The sequence below is a fragment of the Ursus americanus genome, chromosome 5, assembly GCF_024610735.1.
Source record: "Ursus americanus isolate L20-20 chromosome 5, mUrsAme1.1.p, whole genome shotgun sequence".
NCBI lineage: Eukaryota > Metazoa > Chordata > Mammalia > Carnivora > Ursidae > Ursus > Ursus americanus.
In genome coordinates, this window is record NC_142131.1 from 57,135,132 (window position 1) to 57,159,907 (window position 24,776).

At 51.5% G+C, this 24,776-nt stretch overlaps 2 protein-coding genes across 2 annotated transcripts in view; one reads left to right on the forward strand and one right to left on the reverse strand.

The window, feature by feature from the left end:
- SLC25A48 (solute carrier family 25 member 48) overlaps window positions 1-24,776 on the reverse strand; it is a 211,959-nt gene that overhangs the window by 181,463 nt on the left and 5,720 nt on the right. The gene's annotated exons all lie outside the window — the stretch shown is intronic.
- On the forward strand, window positions 13,511-21,577 carry CXCL14 (C-X-C motif chemokine ligand 14). The gene is made up of 4 exons (XM_045794651.2): window positions 13,511-13,796; window positions 13,959-14,064; window positions 17,754-17,867; window positions 20,404-21,577. The coding sequence occupies exons 1-4, from the start codon at window positions 13,733-13,735 to the stop codon at window positions 20,417-20,419; spliced, it is 300 nt and encodes a 99-aa protein (XP_045650607.1). The 5' UTR covers window positions 13,511-13,732; the 3' UTR covers window positions 20,420-21,577.

Below are 24,776 nucleotides of genomic sequence, written 5' to 3' on the forward strand. Positions count from 1 at the left end.
CCATGTTCACGTCAATGTCCGTTTCCTCCCATGTCCCATTCTCTCTGGCCCTTCCGGCTGAGCCCCGAACACACCACTGTCTAGGACGGTCTGCATTTAGCAGTGGACACCCACGACAGATCCACTCTGGAGCGGCCATGCCTCAGCATGGATTTGATAAGCTCTTACTACATACCAAATGTGTGAACTACTAGCAGTGGACCCTCAGGGACAGGACAAAATCAAAGGTATTTAGGAGTGAAAGAGAATTCCTGGAGCCACAGACAATGCCTGCTCCTGGTCTTCAGGGCTTAGTTACATAGCCCGAGACCACACCACAGGTCTGAAGGGCTGGGCCTCAATTTCTGCTGTAACACAAACAGGCCTGGGTGGTTTCCAGGCACTCTACATATTAGAAGTCCCTGGTCCCAGGAGATTCCCCTGGCCCTGAAAAGTGGGGCAGGGTTGGCAGTGGGGGTACTTAGTTTAGGTTTAACCCTCACAGCACCTGACATGGGGACATAGGTATGAGTGGCTTATTTACACGTAGTCCCAGGAAGCCAGAGTAAGGGAACCAGAGTGAGTCTAGAGGAGAAAGGTCACTGTAAGGTGTGTTATCAAGGTCACAGATACAGGCGTTGAGGGCACCGTTCCGCCAGAGTCTCTGAAAACGTGGACAGTGCCCCCAGAACCATACCCTCGAAAGGCAGAGCCAAGTATTGGTCTACCAGTTCCCACTCCCCATTGGCTGGGATTTGTCCCCAGATGCGTTAAGTGGCCACTCACTCTTCCATGTTTCCAAGATGTCCTGGTATAAGGGCAACAGGAGCTCCTACAGTCTTGAGAAGGCTCTGGGGGAGAAAGCAACAGGATGCATGGAACCCCTGAGACAGGCTGAGGCAGGGTGGGGGCAGGGGAGTTGGAACTGCCCAACACAGCTGCCACTGAAATCAGAGGCAGGCTGAGGGAGGCAGCTACAACAGGCAAGTGTGGGCCTTTGTCAGCCTCCATCCCACAGAAGGACCATTCCAAGAATACTGACATGCCGGGTAGTGTGCTAGGCATCAGGCAAACATCTGAGAACAACCCCACTCCTAAGCAGAAGCAGTTCTTCCTCTGCTCTGGGTCTCAGTTTCTCTATCCCCCAGAGGGGGATCAGAAGGCTTTCTCTACAGATGGCACAAAAATGGACACAGGGCAGTGTATGACTCTCCAATGCTTTGCGCTCACATCATTGCCTTTGCCCAGAAAGCTACAGTCTAACAGCAAAATCACAGGTACCTTATAGGCAGGGGACAACTTTGGAGACAAGGCAGGCCTTGTCACCCGGACATTGTGGAGGCTCCTCCTTGAGCATCAGGTTGTGAGGTGGGTGGTGACAGTACAAAGCTTATAGTAGTACATGGGCCTTGGAATTGAAATGTGAGATCATACTCCAGGTCTGCCCAAAAGCTGGGTGACTTTAGAAAGGTCATTTATTCTCTCTACCAATGGGGAGAGGGCTGCATATTGGGCTTGGTTGATAGTTTGAAGAGACAGTAGCTGTGAAGAACCAGTACACAAGGCCTAGCCCAGAGCAGGCCTGCAGCAAATGCCCTCTGCTGGCCACCCCCACCTGAGGGACAGAGAATGTCTGAATCCGCAGAGCTCCCCCAAAACCAGGCTATCAGTCTCTCCTGCAAAGCCTCCCACCCTCCTTCACTGGATGGAACAGTGCGGTGGGGGGGGGGGGGCGGCGCAGGTGTTGGGGGGGGTAGGCCAGCAGCAGCCCTGGAAGTGCTCAAGCTTTACAGTCCCCCGGCAGGGGCTGTGTTCCCCTCCACTAGCTCAGACCCTGGGGCCTCTGAGAAGCCCTGAGCTTAAGGGAACCAGGTGCCTTCAGTAAAAAAAATAAATAAATAAATAAATAAATTCTACAAATAAAGGGTGACTTTGTGAGGGGAATGTGCTGCATTCTTGGGGCCTCCAAGCAGTTTTACAGACCCAGACACAGAGCAAAGGCATTCAGGGACCACAGAACAGTTCCTACACCCAGTAGGCTGGCGGGAGCCCGGGCCATAGGCAGGGATGGGGTGGGAAAAGCCCCTCCTCCAGCTCTTCATGGGTCTCCAATGGCAGACTCCCAGGCTGGCCCTAGCAGGTGGGTGGGAGAAAGGAGGGGGAGAGGTCCAGCTCAATGAAAGTCAGGTTCATTCAGCTCTTGTTAGGGACCTTACATCCCAGGGATAGGCTTTCCTTAAAAGCAGTTTGCCTTGCTGTGGATATGGAATGGGTACATGCAAGCCTTGGGTGAGAACACCCCCAAATCCCTCCTCTCCACACACTCCCAGAAATGCAGTCTCTCTCAGGCCTCACTAAACAAATTTGGGAATATACAGAGTCAGGAAAATCAAGAGACTGGACTGAAAATCCATCTATAAAATCTTTCTTTTTGCAACACACAAGATGTCCAAAATTCAAAATACGTGAAAGCATGTCAAACCACCAAATACCAAAACACAACCACCAAATGAGCAGCCATGGCAAGAACCAAATGCCCACGGAGTGCCTAGGTGGCTCAGTCAGGTTAAGTGTCTGCCTTCAGCTCAGGTCACGATCTCATCTCAGGGTTCTGGGATCGAGTCCTGTGTTGGGCTCTCTGCTCAGGAGGGAGTCTCCCTCTCCCTCTCTGCTCTCACTCTCTCTCAAATGTATAAATAAAATCTTAAAAAAGTAAAACCCAATTGCCCATAAATGTCACTAGTAGTGAACAGAAACCAAATTTTGATAAACTGGTATTTCAGTACCTTGGTCCTTCAGCATATTGACTTCTATTCAGAGGATTGACCCGGGGCCCCTAATAGACCGTGCCCAGTGCCTGGCAGATGGAAGAGATCATCCCAGAGCCCTGCCATAAATTCCGGTCTTGCTGCATGGCCTTTGCCACCCAGTGGCCGGCCAGGAACCTGGGCACAGTAACACAAGCTCACTCCCTGAGACAATAGGAGCATGTGGTTGAGTGAAATGGGGGGAGCCAGCCCAAAGGGCTCTCCAACCTTCAGCAGGTAGGAACTAGAGAAACTTCTGGAGAACCCAAACTCAAACCACTAAGCTGGAAATTGTTCATATTCCAGAAAGTCTATATTTTACCCCAGGGTCCTTTGAAGCCTCCCTAGGCCATTTAAAGTGAAGATTAAATGGGGCAAAGCAGGGAGTCATAAAATAATGTGTACTGAAGGAAGACAAGTGCACATGGATCTTACAGTACGACTGTAATTTTGTGAAAGTCTGCATGGGACAGCAGGACTGGCTCTTGGCAGGATGGATGGTTCCATAGTACCCTTTCTTCTCTTCAGTGCTCCTGTACTATTTTCAGGACAGGATAGCTGTATTGTTTGGTGGGGGGAGGTGGTTGCTTAAATTTTTTTTTAAGAAATGAGTGTTGCGATGACATCAAACAGACCTAAGCACCAAATTCAATTTTCCAATAAGTTGATTACAAGTTCCTGACACCAGCCTTCAAGGTTCTCCCCAGTGCCCCTGTTGCCCTCAGCTCCCCTCTACCTCTTCATGGAACCAGCTACTCCCTGACTCACCACACTCTGCCTCCAGGCCGTTCTGCTCTTCAGTCCCTATGGCTCGGCCTTCCCTTCCCCTTCTCTACCTGGGTAAATCTCTCTCATTCTGCAAGGTCCACTTCAAGCCTACCTGCTCCACAAAATCTCCCTTGGCTCCCTAGCTGAACGGGGCTGCCCCCGAGCCACCCTCTGAAATCCCAGAAGTCATGTCTGGAACCCATTTGAAGGAATCTTCCCAGACTGCGGGCCTTTGGTCGCCTCCACCTCAGACACATCATGAAGCTGCCCACATCTTTGCCACCCCCGCCCCCTGGCAAAGATCACTGCTCAGCAAGGGTTCACCTTGATGTTTTCAGAGGACTGTGCACATCAGAATAAAATAAATCCTCCATCTCAAGCCAAGGAGGACCACTTGGGCAAACATACTTTCCACCCCAATCCAAAGGGATTTCCACATGCGTTACCCTTTTCCTCTACAGGATAAACAAAGTCTTTTCGTGATATTTCAAATACACTGTTAAAGAACTACTTCAAATGTTGTCTTCAAAGACAAAAATTCAGGAAAAGCTTACAGAATACTTCTGTTAGTCCAGCTGAAGAAGCAGCAACAAGAATGATAACCCTTCAGTCTCTGCCTCTTCCCTTTGAAGCTGGACCTCCCAGCCACCTCAAACAGGGGCACAGCAGCCCTCTTTCCATGGCCTGAGCCCAGACTGCACTTCTGCCAGTGCTACAGGAGGCACCACCCCTCACACGGAGCCCTTTCCTCCACCTTCAGTCCAAGGGTGTCCTTCTTCTCCCTCTAGCCAGCCTCCTCCCTCCAGCCCATCCATCCCCTCCCCCTGCCTGCCCCCCACTACTGCCTACCCCGCCCGCACCTGCTTCCCTTCAACCCTCTCCCTCCTGCCTCCCCCACACCAGCACACCCTCCCTCCTGCCTGTCCCCTCCTGCCTGTACCCCCATCTGCACATCCTCCCTCCCACCTACCTCCCACCTTCCCCCTCCTACCTGCCCCCTCACCTGTAACCCTCCCCCCACCTGTATACCCTCCCTCCCACCTGCCCCCTCCTGCCTGCCCCCCCACTCACACCCCCCCCCAGCCTGCCCCCTCCCTCCTGCCCCTCTTCAGCATCCACATCTGGTTTCCCTTCCCCACAAGTTTCACAATGGACAGATTCTGCACTTCAAGGATTTATGGGTCCTGCTGCCCCTCCTTGCTTTTGATATGATTCCATTATGTGCTTAAAATCTGGGCTGTGCTCTTGGCTCCTGGGAGCTGTTTATGACAATTCTTTTACAGCCTTAAATCATTCACCATTAGCAACCTGGTCGTGTTCAGAAGCAATGACTAGTTGCTAAGACAGAAATTTGCAATGTATCTGGGACGGTTGGTTGAAAAGTTTTCTTCATACGAGATTAATTAAGGCTAATGTTCATCTGGAAGGTAAATCCTCTGAGCAATGCCTTTGACCCTGTCCTCTGACACAGGGCTGAGACACTGATTTAGAGGCAAATTAGAATCATCCCCATCCCAAGCCCAATCACTTCCTCCTTCTGCTGTGCTCCTTTCTCTGGGTGCTAGAGACCCACTGATAGAAGGCTTGGTAGAAATAACACCAGCACTGCAAATGCCTCCCTTTCCTTAACAAAGGGGACTGAACCATCTTTCATTTTCCATCTCTGAGTTATGTTTTTCAGGAGAAGACAAAGAATTCTGAGAATAAGAAGACGAAGTGTTTATTCCGTGCCCTTTGGTCTAGGACTTCCCTTGGCTAAGGTTTCTCTTGCCTCCCAACTCCCTGTCATGCCTCCTTTACCAACAGCCAGAGAGATCTTCCTAACAGGTAAAACCTATTCACCGGACCCTCCTGCTTACAGGGCTTGAGGGGTCCTTATCATCTAGGTGGTGAAGCCCAAGGCCCTGCGCAGTATGGCCCTCATTCACACATCCAGCCATCCCCCTTCCTGTGCCAGATCCCTGCTCTACCCTTACAGCAGTCTACTGACTAGATGCCCCGTGACTTCCCCCTCCCCTGAGCACTTACTTAAGCTGCTGTCTCCACCTGGAATGTCCTCCTTGATGCCTCCCTTTTCAGACTGCCTCCCTCCTCCCACACTAGAGCCTGAATGCCCACTCTGCCCCACAAGAGAGTTCACAGGTGTGCCTATCCTTCCCTTCCCCAGCCCTGCCCGAGGCAGATCCGAGAGGGGCTCCATGTCTGTGTGTCTGAGACCACCACTTGAAGGAGGCTGGCCCAAAACCACATTGCAGCCCCTGATGCTGAACATAAGCTGGCCATTTAAAATGCAGGAACTTTGGTTAACTTTGGGGTTTTTTTGTTTTTTTTTAATTTAAATTCAGTTAATTAACACACAAGTATTATTAGTTTCAGAGGTAGAGTTCAGTCATTCATCAGTCTTATATAATATCCAGTGTTCATTACATCACGTGCCCTCCTTAATGCCTATCACCCAGTTACCCCTCCCCCCATCCTCCTTCCCTCCAGCAACCCTCCGTTTGTTTCCTATTGTTAAGAGTCTCTTATAGTTTGTCTACTTCTCTGATTTTGTCTTGTTTTATTTTTCCCTCCCTTCCCCATGTTCCTTTGTTTTGTTTGTTAAATTCCACATATGAATTTCATACAAGTAATGAGTAACTTTTCAGAGTAAGTGTGTCCCCACATGTTGCATGGGCATCGTGTATTTGTGTTTGCCCAATCTGGCAACCCTAGCTGGATGGGAACTCTGGGACACCCTGCAGGGACAGCTCAGGGCATGCCAGCAGCTCAGGGCAAGGAAAGCAGTGGGGAGGTCACGTTCCCCTGTTCTCTCCTCCCAGGGCGGGGGTGGGGGGGTTGGGCAGCATATGGCTGTTCTAAGCATGATCCTGTAGCCACATCACTTAGAGGTGAAGATCAGCTCTGCCAATGGCCAGTTATGTTGGGCAAGTTACTTACGTTCTCTATGTCTCTGTGCCATTTTACAGATGGGGGTCACGCACCCTAGATGTTTATGATGATTAAATAAATAAATAGTTGTATAGCACTCAGAACAATCCTTGACACAAAGTAAGTGCTACATAAGCCTTTCACAAATATAAAGCAAAAGGAATTAGCCAAGCAAACTTACAGACAAGGGGGTGAGCCGAGGAGATTTAATAATAATGGTAAAATAAAACAAGAACAGACATCTGTGGAGCACTTGCTATGTGACAAGACATTCTGCCGCATGCTCGTCCTGTACTAGCTTATTTATTCCCCCCGACAGGCTTGCTGTTATTTTTCCTACCCTCTTTTTACAGATGAGGGGCAGAGGCACAGAGAGGCACACCGTGGTAGACAACTATTCTAAACCAAGAAGTCTGACTCTCTCTAGACTGGGGCAAACTGTGATTCACATTAATTCATTCATCACTCGTTCATTCATTGAGCACCTGCTGTGTGCTAGGCCCTGGGTTCCTGCTGGAACACTGGAGTCAATAAGAAAGTCCTCTGAAGCTCCTGGACCGATGGGGAAGATTTTGAAGGAGGCTTTGCGAGTATGAGGAGTGGTACTAGAGAGAAGATGGTCTACAGACCATGCAGGCTGACAGCAGCGTCCACCCCGCCAGACCGGGACAGGGGGAGGGAGGGGATAGGGCAGCTGTGCATGGTCACAGAAGGCTTCCCTGTGAAATGACATCTTTGCAGATTAAGAAGGTAAAGTAGCAACTAGCCTGGCCAAGGGGCAGGGGAGAAGGCTTCAGAGGAACTGGGAGCTATGAAAGGAGCTTGAGCTGGAGTTTTCAGGGAATTGAAGAATCGAGGGTGTGGCTGGTGGGGGGTGGGGACACCCCTGGAACACAGGCCAGTGAGGGGCAGCTCCCAGGATCCATGTCAGGAGACAGGGCTCAGTGGACCTTCCCAGAGGCCTGAGGGAGAGGCCAGGACCCTGCTGTGAGCATGAAGCAGGACTAGCAGTAGAAGGACAAGGCAAAGCAGGATAAGGTAGGTGGGGCCTGCTGCAGAACGTGGGGACAGCTGTCACGACGGGGCCTAAGCCCTCATGGGGCTCACCTGAACCCCAAGAAATCTATGTGCTGCTTCTGTAGTGCCAGCTCTAGGACAGGAGTGCCTACCACCCCGCAAAGAGGGGTTAAGGTGACACAGACCTCACTGTTTCAACTGGATACTCTTGAGTTCCTTTCAGAATAAGAACATTCAAATAAACTGGAAAGCAAGGAGAAAACCTTTTAAGAATGCCCAAAGCCCCGCCACTCAAAGAGCATGATGTTTGTATCTCTCACTTTGCCATGCTGTATACAGTGGTTGCTGTCTTATATACTAGCAATCACGGTGTTTACACGACCTTGTGTTGTCTCTCCTCACTGCATAAGCATTTACTCCATGAAATTCCACAGATTCTGTAATCAGGAGTCTTCATACCAGTATAATATTTCATTCAAAGCTTTCATTGTTTACTTAACCAACATCCCACTGTTGGGCATTCAGGTTAACTCCTTATTTGCATGTGGCATTTCCCCCTTATCAACTGTTTAAATAGATCTGAAGCATGTTAATGTGGTGAAATAGTTTATTTCAAACAGTCTGGGTACATACTATAAATATAATTTCCCAAAATCTTGTACCAATTTATAGTTCCACCAGTGATGCCTGAGTGACACTTCCACCCTTTACCATTGTCTGCTTTGGATTTTACTCTTTAAAATAAATATGCATTATCGGGTAGGACCCAAACCAAAATGCCATGATACTGCAGCATTAATGTGGTTTTCCTTGATTGCTAATGAGGATGCACATTCTTTCATGAGTTGGTTAATAATTGCTTTTCTTTCTGTTTCCCCTGAATTGCCCTTTGATGTCCTTTGCTAACTTATTTGTTAGGGCCCCCTTAGAAAATATCTTTGCTTGTGTTCTTGATATAGTAAAGATGCCTGTCTGCAGTGAGGTGGTGTTGAATAAATAAATGGCAAGACAAATGCTAACCGTGGGTCTGTCATGTTTGCTGCAAGCATCCTGTCGCATGTTTGGGGGAACAGACAGCATCCTCTGTTACCTACCTGAGTGGCAGAGCCCGTCTGCCCTACAGGGCTGCCTGAAGCCTAACTCTGCCTGGCTACCCTCTGCACCATTTCCTCTATGCTTAATTACTCAGGCTCTTTAAGCATTCCAAGTATAAAGAACAAAACCAAGAGCTGTCCTCAGGAAACCTCAATCTGCATCCCTCTCTCCCTCAGAGCAAGTCCCTGGGGAGGGGGTCAGTATGCAGAACTGCTCTAAAGGAAAGCCAGCAAAGAGGAGGCAACCGGCTGCCCGGGGCCCCACAGGTCGTGGGTGACACTGAGAGAAAGGCACATGGACCTCCACCATGGGGAATTGTTATCTGTCAGCTCCCTAGGCTTCCTGGGCAGGAAACCAGCCTTCACCAGTCAACATCCCACCTGCTCAGCAGACCTATGGGGTGGTGCCCAGATACCTGCAGGGTTTCCTGGAAAAACCACACTCCTGCTCATTCACCTTCTCCTCCTCCTCCCAGCAAACACTTTTCTGAAGCAAATGTGCTGGGGAAAACTGGCTTTCCTGGGAATATGTTCTTGCCAACAGTCACCCTGACCCATCCCTTAACACGTACGCACGCACGCATGCACTCTCTCCTCTCTCCCCTATTCTCTCCCTCTCTCACTGACCTTGTAGTCTACACAGCCTGGATTCAGCAATTCTTTATCACACCCCTGGGTTTTTGCCTGAAACACACTTTTATTTAGTTAAAGATGTGGCCAAGCACGGCAGTAGGCACTGAGGATGAGCAAGAAAGACACGGACTCTACCTTCCCAGAGCCAGCAGACCAGAGGACGGCCCGCAATACACTCCCAAATAAACATGGACATGGGACACTGTGAGGCTGTCGCACATGCAAGGTAAAAAGTAAAATAGCTCAACAGCACAGAGAGGAGGAGTGTGACAGTGTGACTGGGTCTCAAGAGGGACTATTCGGGAGAAGAGGGCCACCTGCCAACACCCGGAGAGCAGCAGTTTGGGCAGAGGGGCCCGCAAGGACGAAGATCCTGAGATAGGGATAGGCTTGGCATGTCTGAAGGAGAGGACAAGGCACTCCGGTGGAGCATGGCCACAGGGAGAATGGTGGATGCTGATCAGAGGGGAATGGCTTTGATTCTGGGTGAGATCAGGGAGCCAGCAGGGCACTGAGCAGGGGGTTACCCCCAGGAGATCACTGTGTGAGGAGCAGAGACTATAAGGGGGCAGGAGTGGTCTCCTCCCATTGTCACCTGGTCAACTCCTTCTCATCCTTCAGACTTCAGCCCAGTGGGCATTTCCTCTGGGAAGCCACTCCCACCTCCCCACCTGATCAGATCCCCTGATGAGCCCCATAGCATCAGCTTCCCTTCATCACATCTAGCTCTGCAGTAATTTCATGTGCATTTCTGGTTGTCTGATTAGCGTCTGTCTTCCCCACTAAGACTCTGAAATCCTTGGGAACAGGTACACCCTTCCTCTGCTCATCTTTTATCCCCAGCACCTTTCACAGAGTCTGGCACACAGTGGGTACTCAATCACTGTGAACAGAATAAATATGTAAATTCCTAGGATCTCAGCCAATTTTTCCACTCCCTCAAGGAATGATTTTCTGCTTCTACTTCCTCCCACCTCTGTGACCCCACATCTTGCACGTACCCCTTCCACAGAAGCCAGCATGATCATAAATGGCTGCTGGTACCTACACACACACACACACACATACACCCCAGACTGTGCTCCGAAGGGCAGGTTATGTGTGTGGCCCTTCACTGCTCTCCAGGGATCCCCTTCAATCAGGCAGTGTTGCTGCGCATAGAACTGCCTTACCCATATCCACCTCAACCTGCCTCATCACCTGCTCAGAGACTCCCCACATGAGCTCAGTAGAGAGTCTGTGCCCTAAAGATAAGTCCAAAGGCGAGACCTCCTCTCTCTCCTAGTTGAGTGGCATCATCCACAGACAGGCTGACAGCAGAAGGCCCCCATCCTCTCCCGTACCAGTGACCCTGGAAGAACTCACACAAACAGAAGTGAGCTCTGCTTGCAAAAACGCACGCTGTGTTTTGCAAACCAAAGATGAGCATACGTAAGGAGTATGTACATAAGGAGTACAACTAGGAACAAAACACTGCATTGTCTGACCTCTGGTCTCACCCTGGAAGTTGGGAAACTGGCCCGTATGTTTAGGGCCAACCACTTTTTCCTATAAAAGTCCAGTGCCGTGATCCCTGATGCTGTTAGTGCCTACTAAACTAATCAGCATTGTTAATAAAAAAAAACAAAAACAAAAACAAAAAAACACCTATTTCACATGTTCTGAGTAGAATAAAATGCATTATATTTGTTAAAGGGCAATTTGTATTAAAAGCCTTAAAATGGACATGACCCATTGCCCAGTGATTCTGAGACATGATCAATCTTTAAAGGGCCCCACGACTGAGCTATAAGAATATCTGTCACGCAGCACTGCTTCTGAGATAATGTGGTGGAAAACAATCCACATGTCTAGCGGAGAATAATCACTTAAAGTAATTACGACACATCTGTACAGTGGAATATACTGCATCCAAAATACTGACCACGATACACAGTACTTACTGAGCACTGACTCTGTGACAGGGACCGCATTAAAAGCTTTACGGGCACCATCTCATTTATTCTCCCTAAGCTGTACGTACCCTTATCATCACCACCTCACAGATTAGAAAATCAATATTGAAAAGAGTTTAATCGTCTGCCCCAGGTCACACAGCTAGTAGTAGGATTCACACCCAGGCAGTCTGACATGGAGACACCAAGTTGTCAGGCACGGTGCTCTATGACCTCACATGACGCTATTAAAAGAGAGACTGGAGAAGCAAAACCAGTCACATGGGAGAATGTTGATGGTATAGTGACAGGTAAAACAAGTGGGTTATTAAACAGGACACACCCACTGATCACATTTGTGCAAGTGAATGCAAGCAAAGACAAAAGGGTTTGAAAAGACAACACTGTTGGCATCTTGGTGTAGACCTCTGAGTGGGTGGAAGTGTGTTTTTTTATGTTTTCTTCTGCTTGTGTTTTCTGATTTTTCTGTAACAAATGTTTTGGTTTTGTACTAAGAAAAAAATTTCAGAAGATTAAAAATTTTAAAAATTAATGTTAATGCCAAAAAATCACTCCCTTGCACTCTTCTTCTGCATAAACCCAATGTCCAGCTGTTGGCCTTGCTTTAAGTATAGCTACAACCGCATGCATAGGACTCAGGAAATGGCCTGAAGCCAGCTCACGAGCTCTGCAGGCTCTTCATGGCCAAGCATCCTCTCAAGGCAGCCAAGGTCTCAAACTGGGAAGAGACAGTACACATTTTCCTATTCTGCCCCCAGCATCCTGCCTTCCCCATCTCCCTAGGACCCTCTCTGGGTATTTGCACCCCTAGAGGGTTTCTGAGCTGACAGCACAGAGCTGTGTGAGCTGGAAGAACCTGGCAGCTTCTGCCCTGGCTTCAGCTCTGGCCTGGGAGCCAAGCCCAGGGACACTTGGAGCCTGAGATGCTCCATCCCCTGTCACTGGGTCTAAGAAGGAAGCACTTCACGAAGTGCCTGAGGGAGACAGGACAGCACAGAGACTGGAACCCCAGTTCTGCAGTCACATAGACCAGGGCCCCTCCTGGCCCAGCCACCTGCTCCCTGGCCACATGATCTTAAGCAAGTTATTTCTTCTGAGCCTGTTTCCATGCTCGTCAAATAAAGAATTAAAATACCGGGGCGCCTGGGTGGCACAGCGGTTGGGCGTCTGCCTTCGGCTCAGGGCGTGATCCCGGCGTTGTGGGATCGAGCCCCACATCAGGCTCCTCCGCTATGAGCCTCCTTCTTCCTCTCCCACTCCCCCTGCTTGTGTTCTCTCTCTCACTGGCTGTCTCTATCTCTGTCGAATAAATAAATAGAATCTTTAAAAAAAAAAAAAAGAATTAAAATACCAACTTAGAAAAGGTCTTATAAGAATCAAAAGAATACATCTTAAAATACATCCTATAATGATACCAGTGAGTAACCTTTCCTGGGCACCAACTATGGGTCAGACACTCTGTTGAACACTTTCTATGTCTGATCTCACACAGCTCTCACAGCCACCCTACGACAGGCACAGGAGACAAAACAAAGGCTTAGAGTAGTTAAGTCACTTGCACTCATTAAGTACTGGAGCGGGAATTTCTGTTGCCATGCCTTGGCCCACGCCACTCCACCGCAGAGCTTGGCATATGTGGGGAACACCGACTTTGTCCACTGCCGTGTCTCCCTGCTGGGCAGAGGCTTTGGAGAATTGTATGACCATGAGGAACCCCTGGCTGCTTCTCCCCACTCTGCAGGCAGCTCCCACTGCCACACACCACTTTAGCAAGCCTTCCTCTCAGAGGGACCAAATCTCCCTCACACACACCGTTGGAGGCAGCCCCCTGGCCACAGGCAATAGCTTTGCTGCTGTACACCCTATGGCAACCTCCCGCCAGACCTGGCCTTGTGCTCTGGCCACCAAGGCTGCTGGCCCAACAAGGACAACTCACGCCCTAGGAGTCAGGCCTGCTGGCACCCACACCTGGCACCTGCTCCAAAACCCTTTCAGTTCTCAGAAGGTCTGGGCCTCGGGCCTGGGTCCCTCAGCGGAGGTCGGGCTGGCCAGAGGGAACCACGCGAAGCAGAAAAGCAGTACTCTTAAGCAGCCTCTCAAGTGTCCGGTACAGCCCAGGGACCGGCGGTGTGCGCCGGCTGGCGTCCCGGTGTGCAAGTGTGCGTAGAAGTGAGAGGGCAGCGGGTGTGAGTGTGCCTGTGCGCGCGTGGCTCTGAGTGAGCGCCGCTGTGATCACGGGCCCGGGGCGGGGAAGGTCTCCTCCCCCCACCTCGTTGAGAAATCTCAGTGAGTCACCGAGTGGTTCTGCATATTAATGAGCTCGCTGCGGCGAGGGCAGGAGCGGATTTAAAAGAGGCCCCGGCGGGAGGAGGGAGGCTGCGGAGAGAGTGCGGAGCCGAGCGCAGAAGCGCAGCGCGACAGCCGAGGCACCCACCGACGGGCGCAGCGGGAGCGAGCGGAGCCGGGAGGCGCGCTCCGGGCAGAGAGAGCCGAGCCGGCCGGGCGCCCTCCCCATTCCCTGCTCCCGCGCCGCGCCCCTCCGGCCAGCATGAGACTCCTATCGGCCGCGCTGCTCCTGCTGCTCCTGGCGCTGTGTGCCGCACGCGTGGACGGTGAGTGCCGGAGAGGTCCCTCGTCGCCGTCCCGTCCTGGGACACCCAGGCGCCAACTGCTGGGCTTCCTGGGACCCTGGAGGTTCTGGGTGGGCACCGAGGGAGGTCGGGGGCAGGAGACCCCGCACGCAGCTGAAGGGCACCCCGCGCTCTCTCTTGCAGGGTCCAAATGCAAGTGCTCGCGAAAGGGGCCCAAGATTCGCTACAGCGACGTGAAGAAGCTGGAAATGAAGCCAAAGTACCCGCACTGCGAGGAGAAGATGGTTATGTGAGTTCTGGCTTCTCACCGGGAGCGTGTGCGCGCGGCTCTTAACCCGGTGCTGGGGCACAGCATGGGGCTGGATTGGGCGGGCTAACAAACATTCCTCTGTGCCTCTGGCAAGGCCGTGGACCAGCCTTTGTAATTGCCCAGTGAGTCCTTGGGACGCTGGCGCGACAGTGTGAAGAGTTTGGAAAGAGGGTCACTGTCCCGCGCTCTGGGAGTTCACCCTTGCTAAGATTCAAATGCGCTGCCTAGGTGCTTGCACTGCCCATCTTTCTGGGGTGATCAAGGGTTAAATGGCTCCCCTTGTGCCAACTTTAGAAAATCCGGATTGAAAGCACTCAAAACACACCCAGAACTGTTGAACTTGCACCCAAACTGGGAGGCGTGCTGCTTTCCTGTTACCGGAGAGAGAATAAAAACAAATGTCTCTTAGTCCTCAGACCCTCCTTTCAGAACCTTTTTCCAATCAGGGGACCACATACGGCCAGTTTTTGGCTTCTACCAATATCATTTTGAATCTGATCCTTGATCTTCCACACCTGCTATACTCTTGTGGGTCCCTGAGCCTGAGCAGTGCTATGCGAAGTGTTCTTCTGGGGTTAACGTGCCATGCGGCTGGAGCCCTGCTTGGTGGGGATGCGAGGAATATTTTAAAAACTGGGGCAGAGTGAGAGAACACTGAGTTTCCTTGCTCCTCTGCCTTCCCAATTAACCACTTGAGTCCAGCACCACTGTTTCCCCATCAATACGCACTTGGCCAGGAAGGAAGCCCTTGGCAAAGCAGCTACCAAATATCTGCCATGGACCATTGGCCCCTCTTCCCCTCCCCCAGCAACAGGACACACTTTATTCTCAGTCTGGGCAAGTGCCTTCTGTCTGCTGGACCTGCTGGCCCAAAGGCCTCCACACAGTGTATGCAAAGGCAGCCCCACCCCCCACTGCCACCTGGGGGCTGCACAGTCAGGCTCAAGTTAGGGGAATTTGCAAAGCCATCAGGCTTGAGCTGAACCCCACTGCCTTCCCACCCGGGCACCTAAATTAACCTCCTGTCCCTGCGCCTTGCCTTGCAAACCCAAGTCCAGAAAAACTGCTAGAAAATCCTCTTTGGTGAGGGCCAGGGTTCCCACAAGCTGTGGAAGGAGCTACAAGCCCCCCATGGTTCCCAGCTTGGGGGCCGCAGATGACAGGGACACTGAAAATTAAGTCCGCACTCCTCTAAGTGCTGAAAACCACCCCATACCCCAAGGCAAGGTGCCAAGAGCTTGCAGGGAAGGAGAAGCAGCGTATGGGGTGCAGAGCCATCTCAAAAGGACAGAACCCTCAATAAACAGGCTTACTCTTTTTCCTGGCAAAACTTTTCAGAATAGAGAGGAAACTGACAGCAGCGGGCAGGTACGAGAAGGCTTTATGCAGCCCTGTGAAAACTTGCAGGGGCCTCCGGAGGTCCGAACACAGTCAGCGTCCCCTAAACCTTCACCCACACCCACATCCCCCATCCCCGAAGGGCTAAATGTCCTCTCCCGTCTCAAGCTCCAAGAATCTTTAGATCAGATGAGGGGCCAGCACTTTTTGCCAAAGCAGGTTTTCAGTCACAAAAGCTGAACAAAAGGAAGTTTTCCAGCTCACCCTGAGTCACCCAGAAATCTCTGATGAGGCTGGGGGTGGGGTGGGGAGAGCAGTCAGCTTTGCAAGTGGGAGTTCTTGCACCAGGAGACTCCAGATTTTAAAAGGGCAATTTGTGTCATCTGTCCGCTGAACTCTTGCCAAAACCCTCAGCACCTAGAACCACTGAGGAGAGGCGACGAAGGACCCAGAATTCCTGAGTAACTGCTGGGAACAGAAATCCTCATTTCTTCACCCCCACAACCAATTTTCATAGTCCCAGTATTGTGACAAGCATTTGAGGACTGTGGTGGAGGGTCAAGTGTCCTGCCCTGCTGCCCCTCCCCTCAGGACTGGGGATCCTCAGCCTGTACAGTGACCTAAGTGAGGCAGGGATTTTCATCAGGCTTCGCCACATTCTTTCATTCCGAAGCAGTATTGTAGGCAGAGACAGTGGGCTAAATTCCCGCAGAGTGACCATGGTCCCACAGGGAGAAGACCGAGCACACTCCACCCTGAAGCCTGGCCCCATGCTTGAGACCTAGAAGGAGGGACAGGACCAAGGGAGCAAGTGACTGGTCTCAGGGAGGGCCAGGCAAGGCAGAGCTCAGTCCACAGACATTAGCAGAAGACCCACTCCTGCTCAAGGAAGCTGAGGCTGTGGTGGGGGCCTTGGAAACTAAGAGCACAGAGAAGGGAAGTGAACAAGTTGCCCAGAAATATTCTGCCCCCACACTGATGGCAAGATTTTATTCTTTTCTCCCTGTCAACTGGGATATTTGGTTCATGGTGGCCCTGTTCCCGCCTAGAACTTGGCCCTTGTGCCCTGACACTTTACCTTTGGGAACCTGCGGGGCCCTAGCTGACCTCTCTCCTTCCCTTCCTGCTCTTCCCATTCCAGCTTCCAACTGCCCCTCTTTGGCCCTGCAGCTCATTCCCCAGCACCCAGTCCATGACCATCCCTTGCTCGTGCTATGACCTCTCAGGGAATGGCCCCTCTCATCTTCCATTTTTTCAGGTCCCCTACGTGGTTCCTCATTCTGGAACACCATCCTTACTCCCCCACCCAGAAGCTTCCTCCTAAATCCTGTCGCCCTAGCGCAGCCCTGGCTGAGAGGGGCTTAGAGGTTCAAGCAGCAGTCCTGGCTCCCCATCCAGGCTGGATCTCACACACTAAGGCTTCTCCTTCTCCCCAGCCATCCCATCTTCCATGACAAATACTAATGACAGTAACTCTTCCCTGTGCATCTACCAGGTGCTAGGCATTCTCCATAGATTATATCATCTCATCACCCAATAACCCTAAGAGCTATGTCCTATTATCAGACCCATTTTACAGATGGGCAAACTTATTCAGAGAGTTTACCCAAGGTCCGCAGACAGACCTGGGATTCATACTCTGTATGATGGCACCTGCTTCTCTGCCACGTGGCTAGGGCCTCCACTGGGTTGGAACACTGGCTGACAGAGGCCTGAAGGGAGGTCTTATTTTCCTGCTGGAGGCTGAGACACCAGGGACTTCATAGTCAGGAATCAAAATGGGCTTCAAGGCCAGTAAGACTTAACTTCAAGATCTGCAATGCCTGGCCCTGAGGCAATCTTCAGAGGATCAAGTGGAACTGGGGTTTGAAGGGTCAGACAGAGATCACCACATGTACACAGCATGTCTAAGTCCCACCTTGAGCTCATCATATCTAAGGAAAGAGGTCTTAGCATGTGCACCTGGCTGGCATTAGCTCTCTCCACCTCTCCATCCCCAGGTTCAGAGCAGCTGGAAGAGTTCCCTGAGCTTTGTTCTCCAAGGGAGGCATAAGCCCTGTAAACAACAGCCTCATGGGGGTAGGCACGGGGTCGGGGTACTATCCCAGACTCTAAGGGCTCCAGGGGAAAAGTGAGAGCCTAAGGGGACACCCAGGAACTTTCAAAGAGCCAGCCAGGCAGTGGGCACATGGGCACGCTCCCATGAAAGGAGGGAGGAGGCCACAGTCTCTCAGTGTCCTGACGGGGATGGACCAGAGCCCCCCACAGGCCACACTGAGGGGCTGCCATTCAGGCCGCTCAATCCTCCACTGCATGCTGCTCCATTTCAGCATCACCACCAAGAGCGTGTCCAGGTACCGGGGTCAGGAGCACTGCCTGCACCCCAAGCTGCAGAGCACCAAGCGGTTCATCAAGTGGTACAATGCCTGGAACGAGAAGCGCAGGTATGGCCCACCTCCTCGCACCTTCCTCCCCACCTTCCCCCCACTCCAGATCCTAGACGCCAGCCAGCTCATCGAGCCCCATTTATTGGGTGAACACCTGCCACAGTAGCCACAGCAAGCAGATACCCAGCCCTGCTTACAGAACCCCACGGGGTAAGGAATTCACCACTTCGCAAAGCAGGTGACTGCTCTCTTGGACAATTGTAAGCATCAAAAATGTATCCTTTTGTGAACTAAAGTTTGCACCATGCTAATGTTTTAAGTTGTAGTCTTAATTCCTCTTCTTTTCAAAGTAACTTAAGGTCTCCGATCTTCTGTTTCCCTCTGTCAAATGAATGAGCAAGCACCTGGCGTGGCTCTCTGTGATTCTTGTGTGGTAAAACATGACCACTGAAGTAACTGGGTTTATTAACTGTAACACTGGGTACAACACCACAATTTGATGAGGACAATTCCTTGCCAGCAACACTCCCTCCCCTCAAGGTGCCGCATGCCCCCTACTTGCCCAGAAAGCTAATGGACTCCCTCCCATGCAGGTGCAGGGGGGGACCTTTAAAATGACCTTGACCCTTTAAAATCAGAGCCACTCTTAATCTCAGAGGCCAGTAGTAGCCAGATGATCAGAGCCATGAACCAGACCCCTGTCCTCTCTGGGCTCTGTTTCTCCATCATCAGAAAATGATTTTCCATCTCTAATCTCCTGGGGTCCCATGTCTGGAAAGTTCCTGGTTTCCTCATACCACATACAAGAGAGCCTGTCCCAGAGCATACCCACTCCTCACACACTCAGGGCCTGTCTACACCTGTACCTACACAGCATGTTCAGAGAAGGGCTTGCATACACACACACAGAGGGGACTCCCTCAAGAGCTGGTGCCAGCACCTCATCCTGCAGAGGGGAAACTGAGGCTAAGTGGAGATGGGGAGTAACTTCCCTGGGAGCACATGGCAGGGAGCCAGGCCTCCCAGGGTCACCCTGCGTACAGCGGGTGCCTGAGCCACCCCTCCCATTGTCCTACCCAGCCCTTCCACCCTCAGCTCAGCCCATGACCAGCTCTCCCATGGCAGACACTTGGGCCCAACCCCAGTTCGTGAGCCTTCTGTGCTGCCTCCAAAACTGCCTCATCTGCAGCGGCTTGAAATAGAAACTGATGAGAGTGAGAGATTATTTTCTATAAATCTAATGGGAATGAAGCCCTCCTTCTGGTCAGGGCAGGTGGCTCACGTGGCAAAAGCAGGACCTGCCCTGTCCACTGCCACTCTCCAGGCCCTGCGTCATCAAAGTGGAACGAGGCTAACCTCAGGGTCAGTCCAGGGAGGGGTTGAGAACATCTCCACCAGACTGCTGGCAAACATTCAGGTGGTTTGCACACTTTGTCCCTCAGCCCTCCACCTGGGCGCCAGCTCTGACGGAGAGGAAGCAGGCATGGGACAATGTCACTCTGTTTTTATTTCTGCAAATTCCAATGATGAGAGCATCTCTGTTACCAGGCCTCTCGTCACTTCATTACAAAATGAGCTCGTCCTCTTTCTGGGGAAAGCCCAGGGCATCCTGGGAGAGGAAGGGGGCAATCCCTTGCCCTCCCCCTGTAAAAGGTTGAAAATGTCTCCATGAATGTACAATGGAGAGATAGGAACTTATCTCGAAGTCCTCTTTGGAGAGACAGCGAGAGAAAGCTAAACGTAGTGTAGAGGAAGGAGAAGCGAGCCGGGCAGCGCAGGCCTGCGGAGCCAGACTAGCAGCTCCGCATCTCAGAGCCCAAGCTGCCTGCTGCCATGGGAAGCAGCAGCATCAGGCAGAGCACAATTTGGTGGTCTTACTCAAAAATCAGCAATGAGGCAGAGGAATCGGCGGGCTGTCTGAGTATGAAGCATGGCCCTGGAACAGCCATGGGGCAGAAGAGAAGGGACTTAAGTACCTAAAGAGAGACAGTCTGAGGGGTGAGGAGGAAAGGTCAGCTTGGGAATGCACAGGCCCCACAATCACTAGAGGAAGTGACCTTGAGCCACAGGCCTCCCCGACAGCCCCGGCCCCAGCCCGACCACCACCCTTCAGTCTTCAGGCAGCAGCTTCTAGAACGAGCATTTTTCTGGAAGACACACATTCTCTGGGCAAAGTACAAAGAAAGATGCCATCCTAAGTTGAAGGACGGGACGCCTGTCCTCCCCTGTCGCATCCCTGCTCACGCTGGAGACAGACCTCATTCCCACCACTGACATTCAGCGTTCATTGGGCAAATCTGAAGTCCCCTGTGCCTCAGTTTCCTCACATAGAGAGAGGGTTTGCTCCACGGGGCTTTGAGGATTGCAGAGGTGGAGGCTGTTGAGAACGCACAAAACCAGATTAGGGTAAGGTTTTGTGGTCCAAGTGATGACTTCCTCTGAGGTGTTCCCCACCCCCACCCCCACTTCTCCCAAGTTCCAGCATTCCTGGGAGGGGCACTCATAAAGACAAGGATGAAGCAGCTTAGCCACTGGCCTGTGGAACACCTATGTCACATCCTGAGCCACTTACATGGGTGTTTTCTTTTCCTAGGGTCTACGAAGAGTAGGGCGAAAAATCCCGCATGGGAAAACTTCACACCAGCTGGGAGACAAGCAAAGGACTCTGCAGATTAAAAACAAAACAACAACAACAAAAAAACCTTTCCTCTCTCACAGGCATAAGACACAAATTATATATTGTTACAAAGCACTTTTTACCAAGGGTCAATTTTTACATTTTATAGCTGTGTGCGGAAGGCTTCCAGATGTGAGACCCTTCTCTCTTGTGCTCCAGACTTTATCACACACTGCTTTTTATCGAAAAGGGGGAAACTCATGCCTTTCCTTTGTAAAAAAAAGAAAATGATTTTTTGTATTTGTCCAGACATCACTACATCTGAGCTTTATAAGCGCCTGGGAGAAACACAGAGCTTGGTTGAAACATTTCATAGCAGCATTGCTCCGTTGCTAATGCTGGAAGCTTCCGCTCAGAGGTCCTGGCGCCTCCACACAGCTGCCACGGGCTCTCCTGGGCTCATGGTTGGTCACAGCCTCAGGGGGACTCCATGGTGGCCCCTGTCACTGGGCAAGCAGAAACCAATCTCTCTGTATTTGTTCTTTGTGGAACCTTAGTTTGGCTGCCAGAGAAATGTGCTTCATTCTCCCCCTGGTTTATTTTTACATACTCTAGGAAACATTTCCAAGATTCTGGGATGGCAAAGCATAGGGTCCTTAAGGAATGGGTTGGGTCTTCTCTCCTTGTGAAAGGTTCGCTGCTTCAGTATTGAATGCTCTGGAAGCACGTGAAGTTCCCAACACTGTTAGCAAAACTTGACGAGAAAACTTAAAAATATACCCAGACTTGCACAAGGCCCAGCTACAGACACACATTCTATCCATGATGGAGAACCTTCAAAGCATGTTTCTTTCCCTCCTTGCAATAGAACAGGCAGGACAGAAGCATTCCGTCTGTGATTCCCCATGTAATTCTTCAATATTAAACAGTGCAGTCCTCTTTTGAAAACTAAGATGACCACGTGCCCTTTCCTTTGTAAATATACTCTTAAGAATGCCCCCTCCACACACTGCCCCTTCAGTATACGCCTCATTGTACTGCTGTGTCCTATGCTATGCACATGTCAGAAACCATTAGCGTTGCATGCAGGTTTCATATTCTTTCTAAGACAAAAAGAAAAGTAATAAAATATATTTGAAATGTACCAAAATCCTAGACTACTGCATTTTTTTCTATTCAGTGAGGCCAGGATGACAATCAAATGTTTACCACATTGTGAATAAACAGGGACAAATGCATTGGGAAGGAAGGAAACCTGGCGTCTCCCAAATACCTCTCAATTTTGTCACCTTTGTGGAGCACAGAAAACTAAAAAACAGAAAGCTAGGTCTTCAAGGGTAGGTTCATCAGAATAACCAGGTCCGTACATACAGAACTAGAGGGTCCCCATTTAGGGAAGATAGTAGATGGAGGATCAGTCAAGATCCGTGTGGCCCAGGGCCCCATGATTCCAATGGGGTTCAGGGAGAGGTGGAAAGTGCCCACCAGAAGGCTGTGGGGCTCCAGAGCCAGGCTCTCTGGGAGCCACAGCCAGAGAAAGGTGGAGGCCCTCTTTCTGTTTCTGCAAGATGGGGGTGATGAGCACACACCTCATGGCACTTCTGGGGACTGCAGGACACCAGGGCGTGATGAACACTTGGTAAATGTCAGCATCCTTAATATTCAAAAGACCAGGCCACTCTGGACTTGGCACAAACCACCCACAGCCCTACATTCCCCTGTATCCAAGTCAGCCAGGCCTTAAAATAGGCCTCTCTGTGCCCATCTGTGTCCCCCACATGCCACAGGACTGCCTAAAGGGACAGCCTCCACTGTCTGCACTTTTTGTGCATTACCCTAGAACCAGGAGCCAGCCACCCATGTGCACGTCACTTCTGAGGATGGTTTCCTGACGTGCGCAGCTGCCTCTGCCAACACTTACAGGGACACACAGCAAATACGCTGCCCCGGCATGTCTTCAGCAGAATGCTACAGTAGACGCTTTCCACCGTGGCCTCATCTCCGGGCAATGCCAAGTTATACCACAGGTATTCCTGAGGAAACCGAGGATCAGAGAGGTTAAGAAAATTGCCCAAGGTCACTCATCACACTGCTCCAGTAGCTGAGCCTGACGGTCTTTCTGCTGAGGGGAGCAGGAGAGAGTGGGCCAGGGCCACTGTGAACGCCGGGGCTTGGTTCTGCCTTTTCCTTCATTGCAGAGAAAGAAGGAAGACTGGATAGGGAAGTCCAGACACCAACAGGCAGAACAAAGCAAGAGCGCCCCAGTGGGAGGGCACATACTGGACAGGGGCGAGCAGAGGCCAGGCCTCTCTCCCTGGGAGCCCTGAACCCTGCCCGGCCCCAGATCAGCACACCATGGGGGCTCAGGAGGGAGGGCCGCTGTAAGGAAGTCGGCTGAAGGACCCCCCCCCCCACCTCCAGCCTGAGAACATAAAGGCATGACAGCATGGGGCCAGGGGGTACAGGGTTCTCTGTGCTGCTCCCTGAGTTTCAGGCTTCACCTTCCACTCATTCTAAACACACCACACACACATGTCCTCCCCTTGCTCTCTCTATCCCATCTGTGGTTCCAATACCAGCACCTCCTCTCCAGGCCTGCTGGCTCAGGTGTCCCCTCGGTTCTCTGACCTCCCAAGGCACAGAATGGATTCTTAGCAACAGTAGCAATGTTCCTTTACAGTGTCAGGCAGGGAGCTGGGCACTTGCTCTACCTGTACCCAGCCAGCCATGCTGGGCTGCAGGTATCCAGACAAGTTCAGAAGTTTGTTTAGGAGACAGTCGGTAGGGGGAGAAGCGGACTTCAAAACCTGGCCCATCAGGGAGCAGGAGTGGAGATTTTGTGTAAATGTCTCATCTCCTACAGAGACTGTGTGTCCCTGGAGAACAAAGACTGGGCTATGTTTCCTAGATGACTTAGACCCTGTCCTCCAACAGACAAGTATTAGCCAGACCACTAAGAACAGGCTTTCAGCCCCAACACTTCACTAAACACCAAACGAGGATCTTCAGGTGCCAGAAACCATGCTCTGCTGCAGGGAAGATGCCCTTTTCCCTCTTACAGAGCCGTTGCCCATCCTTCTTCTCCTTGGGGCTTCCCAGCAGCCCAATGAGGTGTCCACCCACCACAATCCAGAAAGGACAGTAACTCTAGTGCCGCAAAGCAAGGCCGGGCTGCCTTTCCAAGTGGCTCTCCCGGGCCTCGCTGCAGAGGCAGGCAGGTGCACGGGGGCACACGGGGCAGCCCAGGCCCCCATGCAGGCTCCACCCTCAGAGCCACCGCTTCCTCGCAGATGCGCATGCTTCAGGATTCAAATGTCACGCCACTGACCCCCTCCCCACCCCACTCTTCCCAAAGGCCTGCCCTGAGCCGGCCGCAGCACTGCACCAGGCTTGACACCAGGATGTTCATGTCCTCAGAGGGCTCTGGCCCAACTCTGCTGCACATTTGCTCTGCCCAGCCAAATCCTCTATCATGGTGCTTTTCCTGGTCAGCTTGGATCTTGGGTCAAGACCCGTGACATAACTGCAAGGCCTGGGGCAAAATAAAGATGCAGGGTCCTCTACTCAAAAACTAAGAATGTCAAGATGGGCAGAGCAGAACATCAAACCTCAGTACAGGGTTCCGTGCAACTCACACGCTGCACGCCCATGGAGCCAGCCCTCTACCTCGGGTAGCAACCCTAACACCCGTCTGGACAGCTAATCTTGGCCTGGAGTTATTACATGATTTTTACTACAATTTAATAGTTTTATTTTAACTTGAACATCTAACAAGATGTGCTCCTAGAAGCCAGGGACGATGTCCTACACTTGTTTGTAAAAACCTCCCAGAACCTATGACACCACTTGTGAGGTACTCAAACGCTGTGAATTAATCTTAGTCTCAAGGAGCGCCCTGAGAACACGCTCTCTGTACCCACTTACTGAGCCACCACTACGTGCAAAGACCTGCACCAAGCACCGTGGGGAACACAGGCTTGGTCACGTGCTGTCCCGTCCTCAAGGGCAGAGTCCACCGTTCATCCACCAAGCCGCTGTCTCATTATGAAGCATTTGCTACATGTAGCACATCGTACTAGTTGCTGGGAATGACCTTTCCAGAAACTCCCAGTCTACAAGGGAGACACAGACTCAGCTGAATTTGCCCGCTGCTCTAAGCACACCACACTAGAGGCCTGCACGGCAGGCTCTAGGGCCGCTCCAAAGGGCCCAGCCTTGGAGGAAGACCCCAGACCAAGACTTCTATCATCCTGGAGAGGGCTCATGGCAAACTGCAAGTTGTTCTCAGGCAACAATAGGAAGTGCTGATTCCATCCTGGCTCTGACGTGGCTTGTGGCTCCTGTGTCCA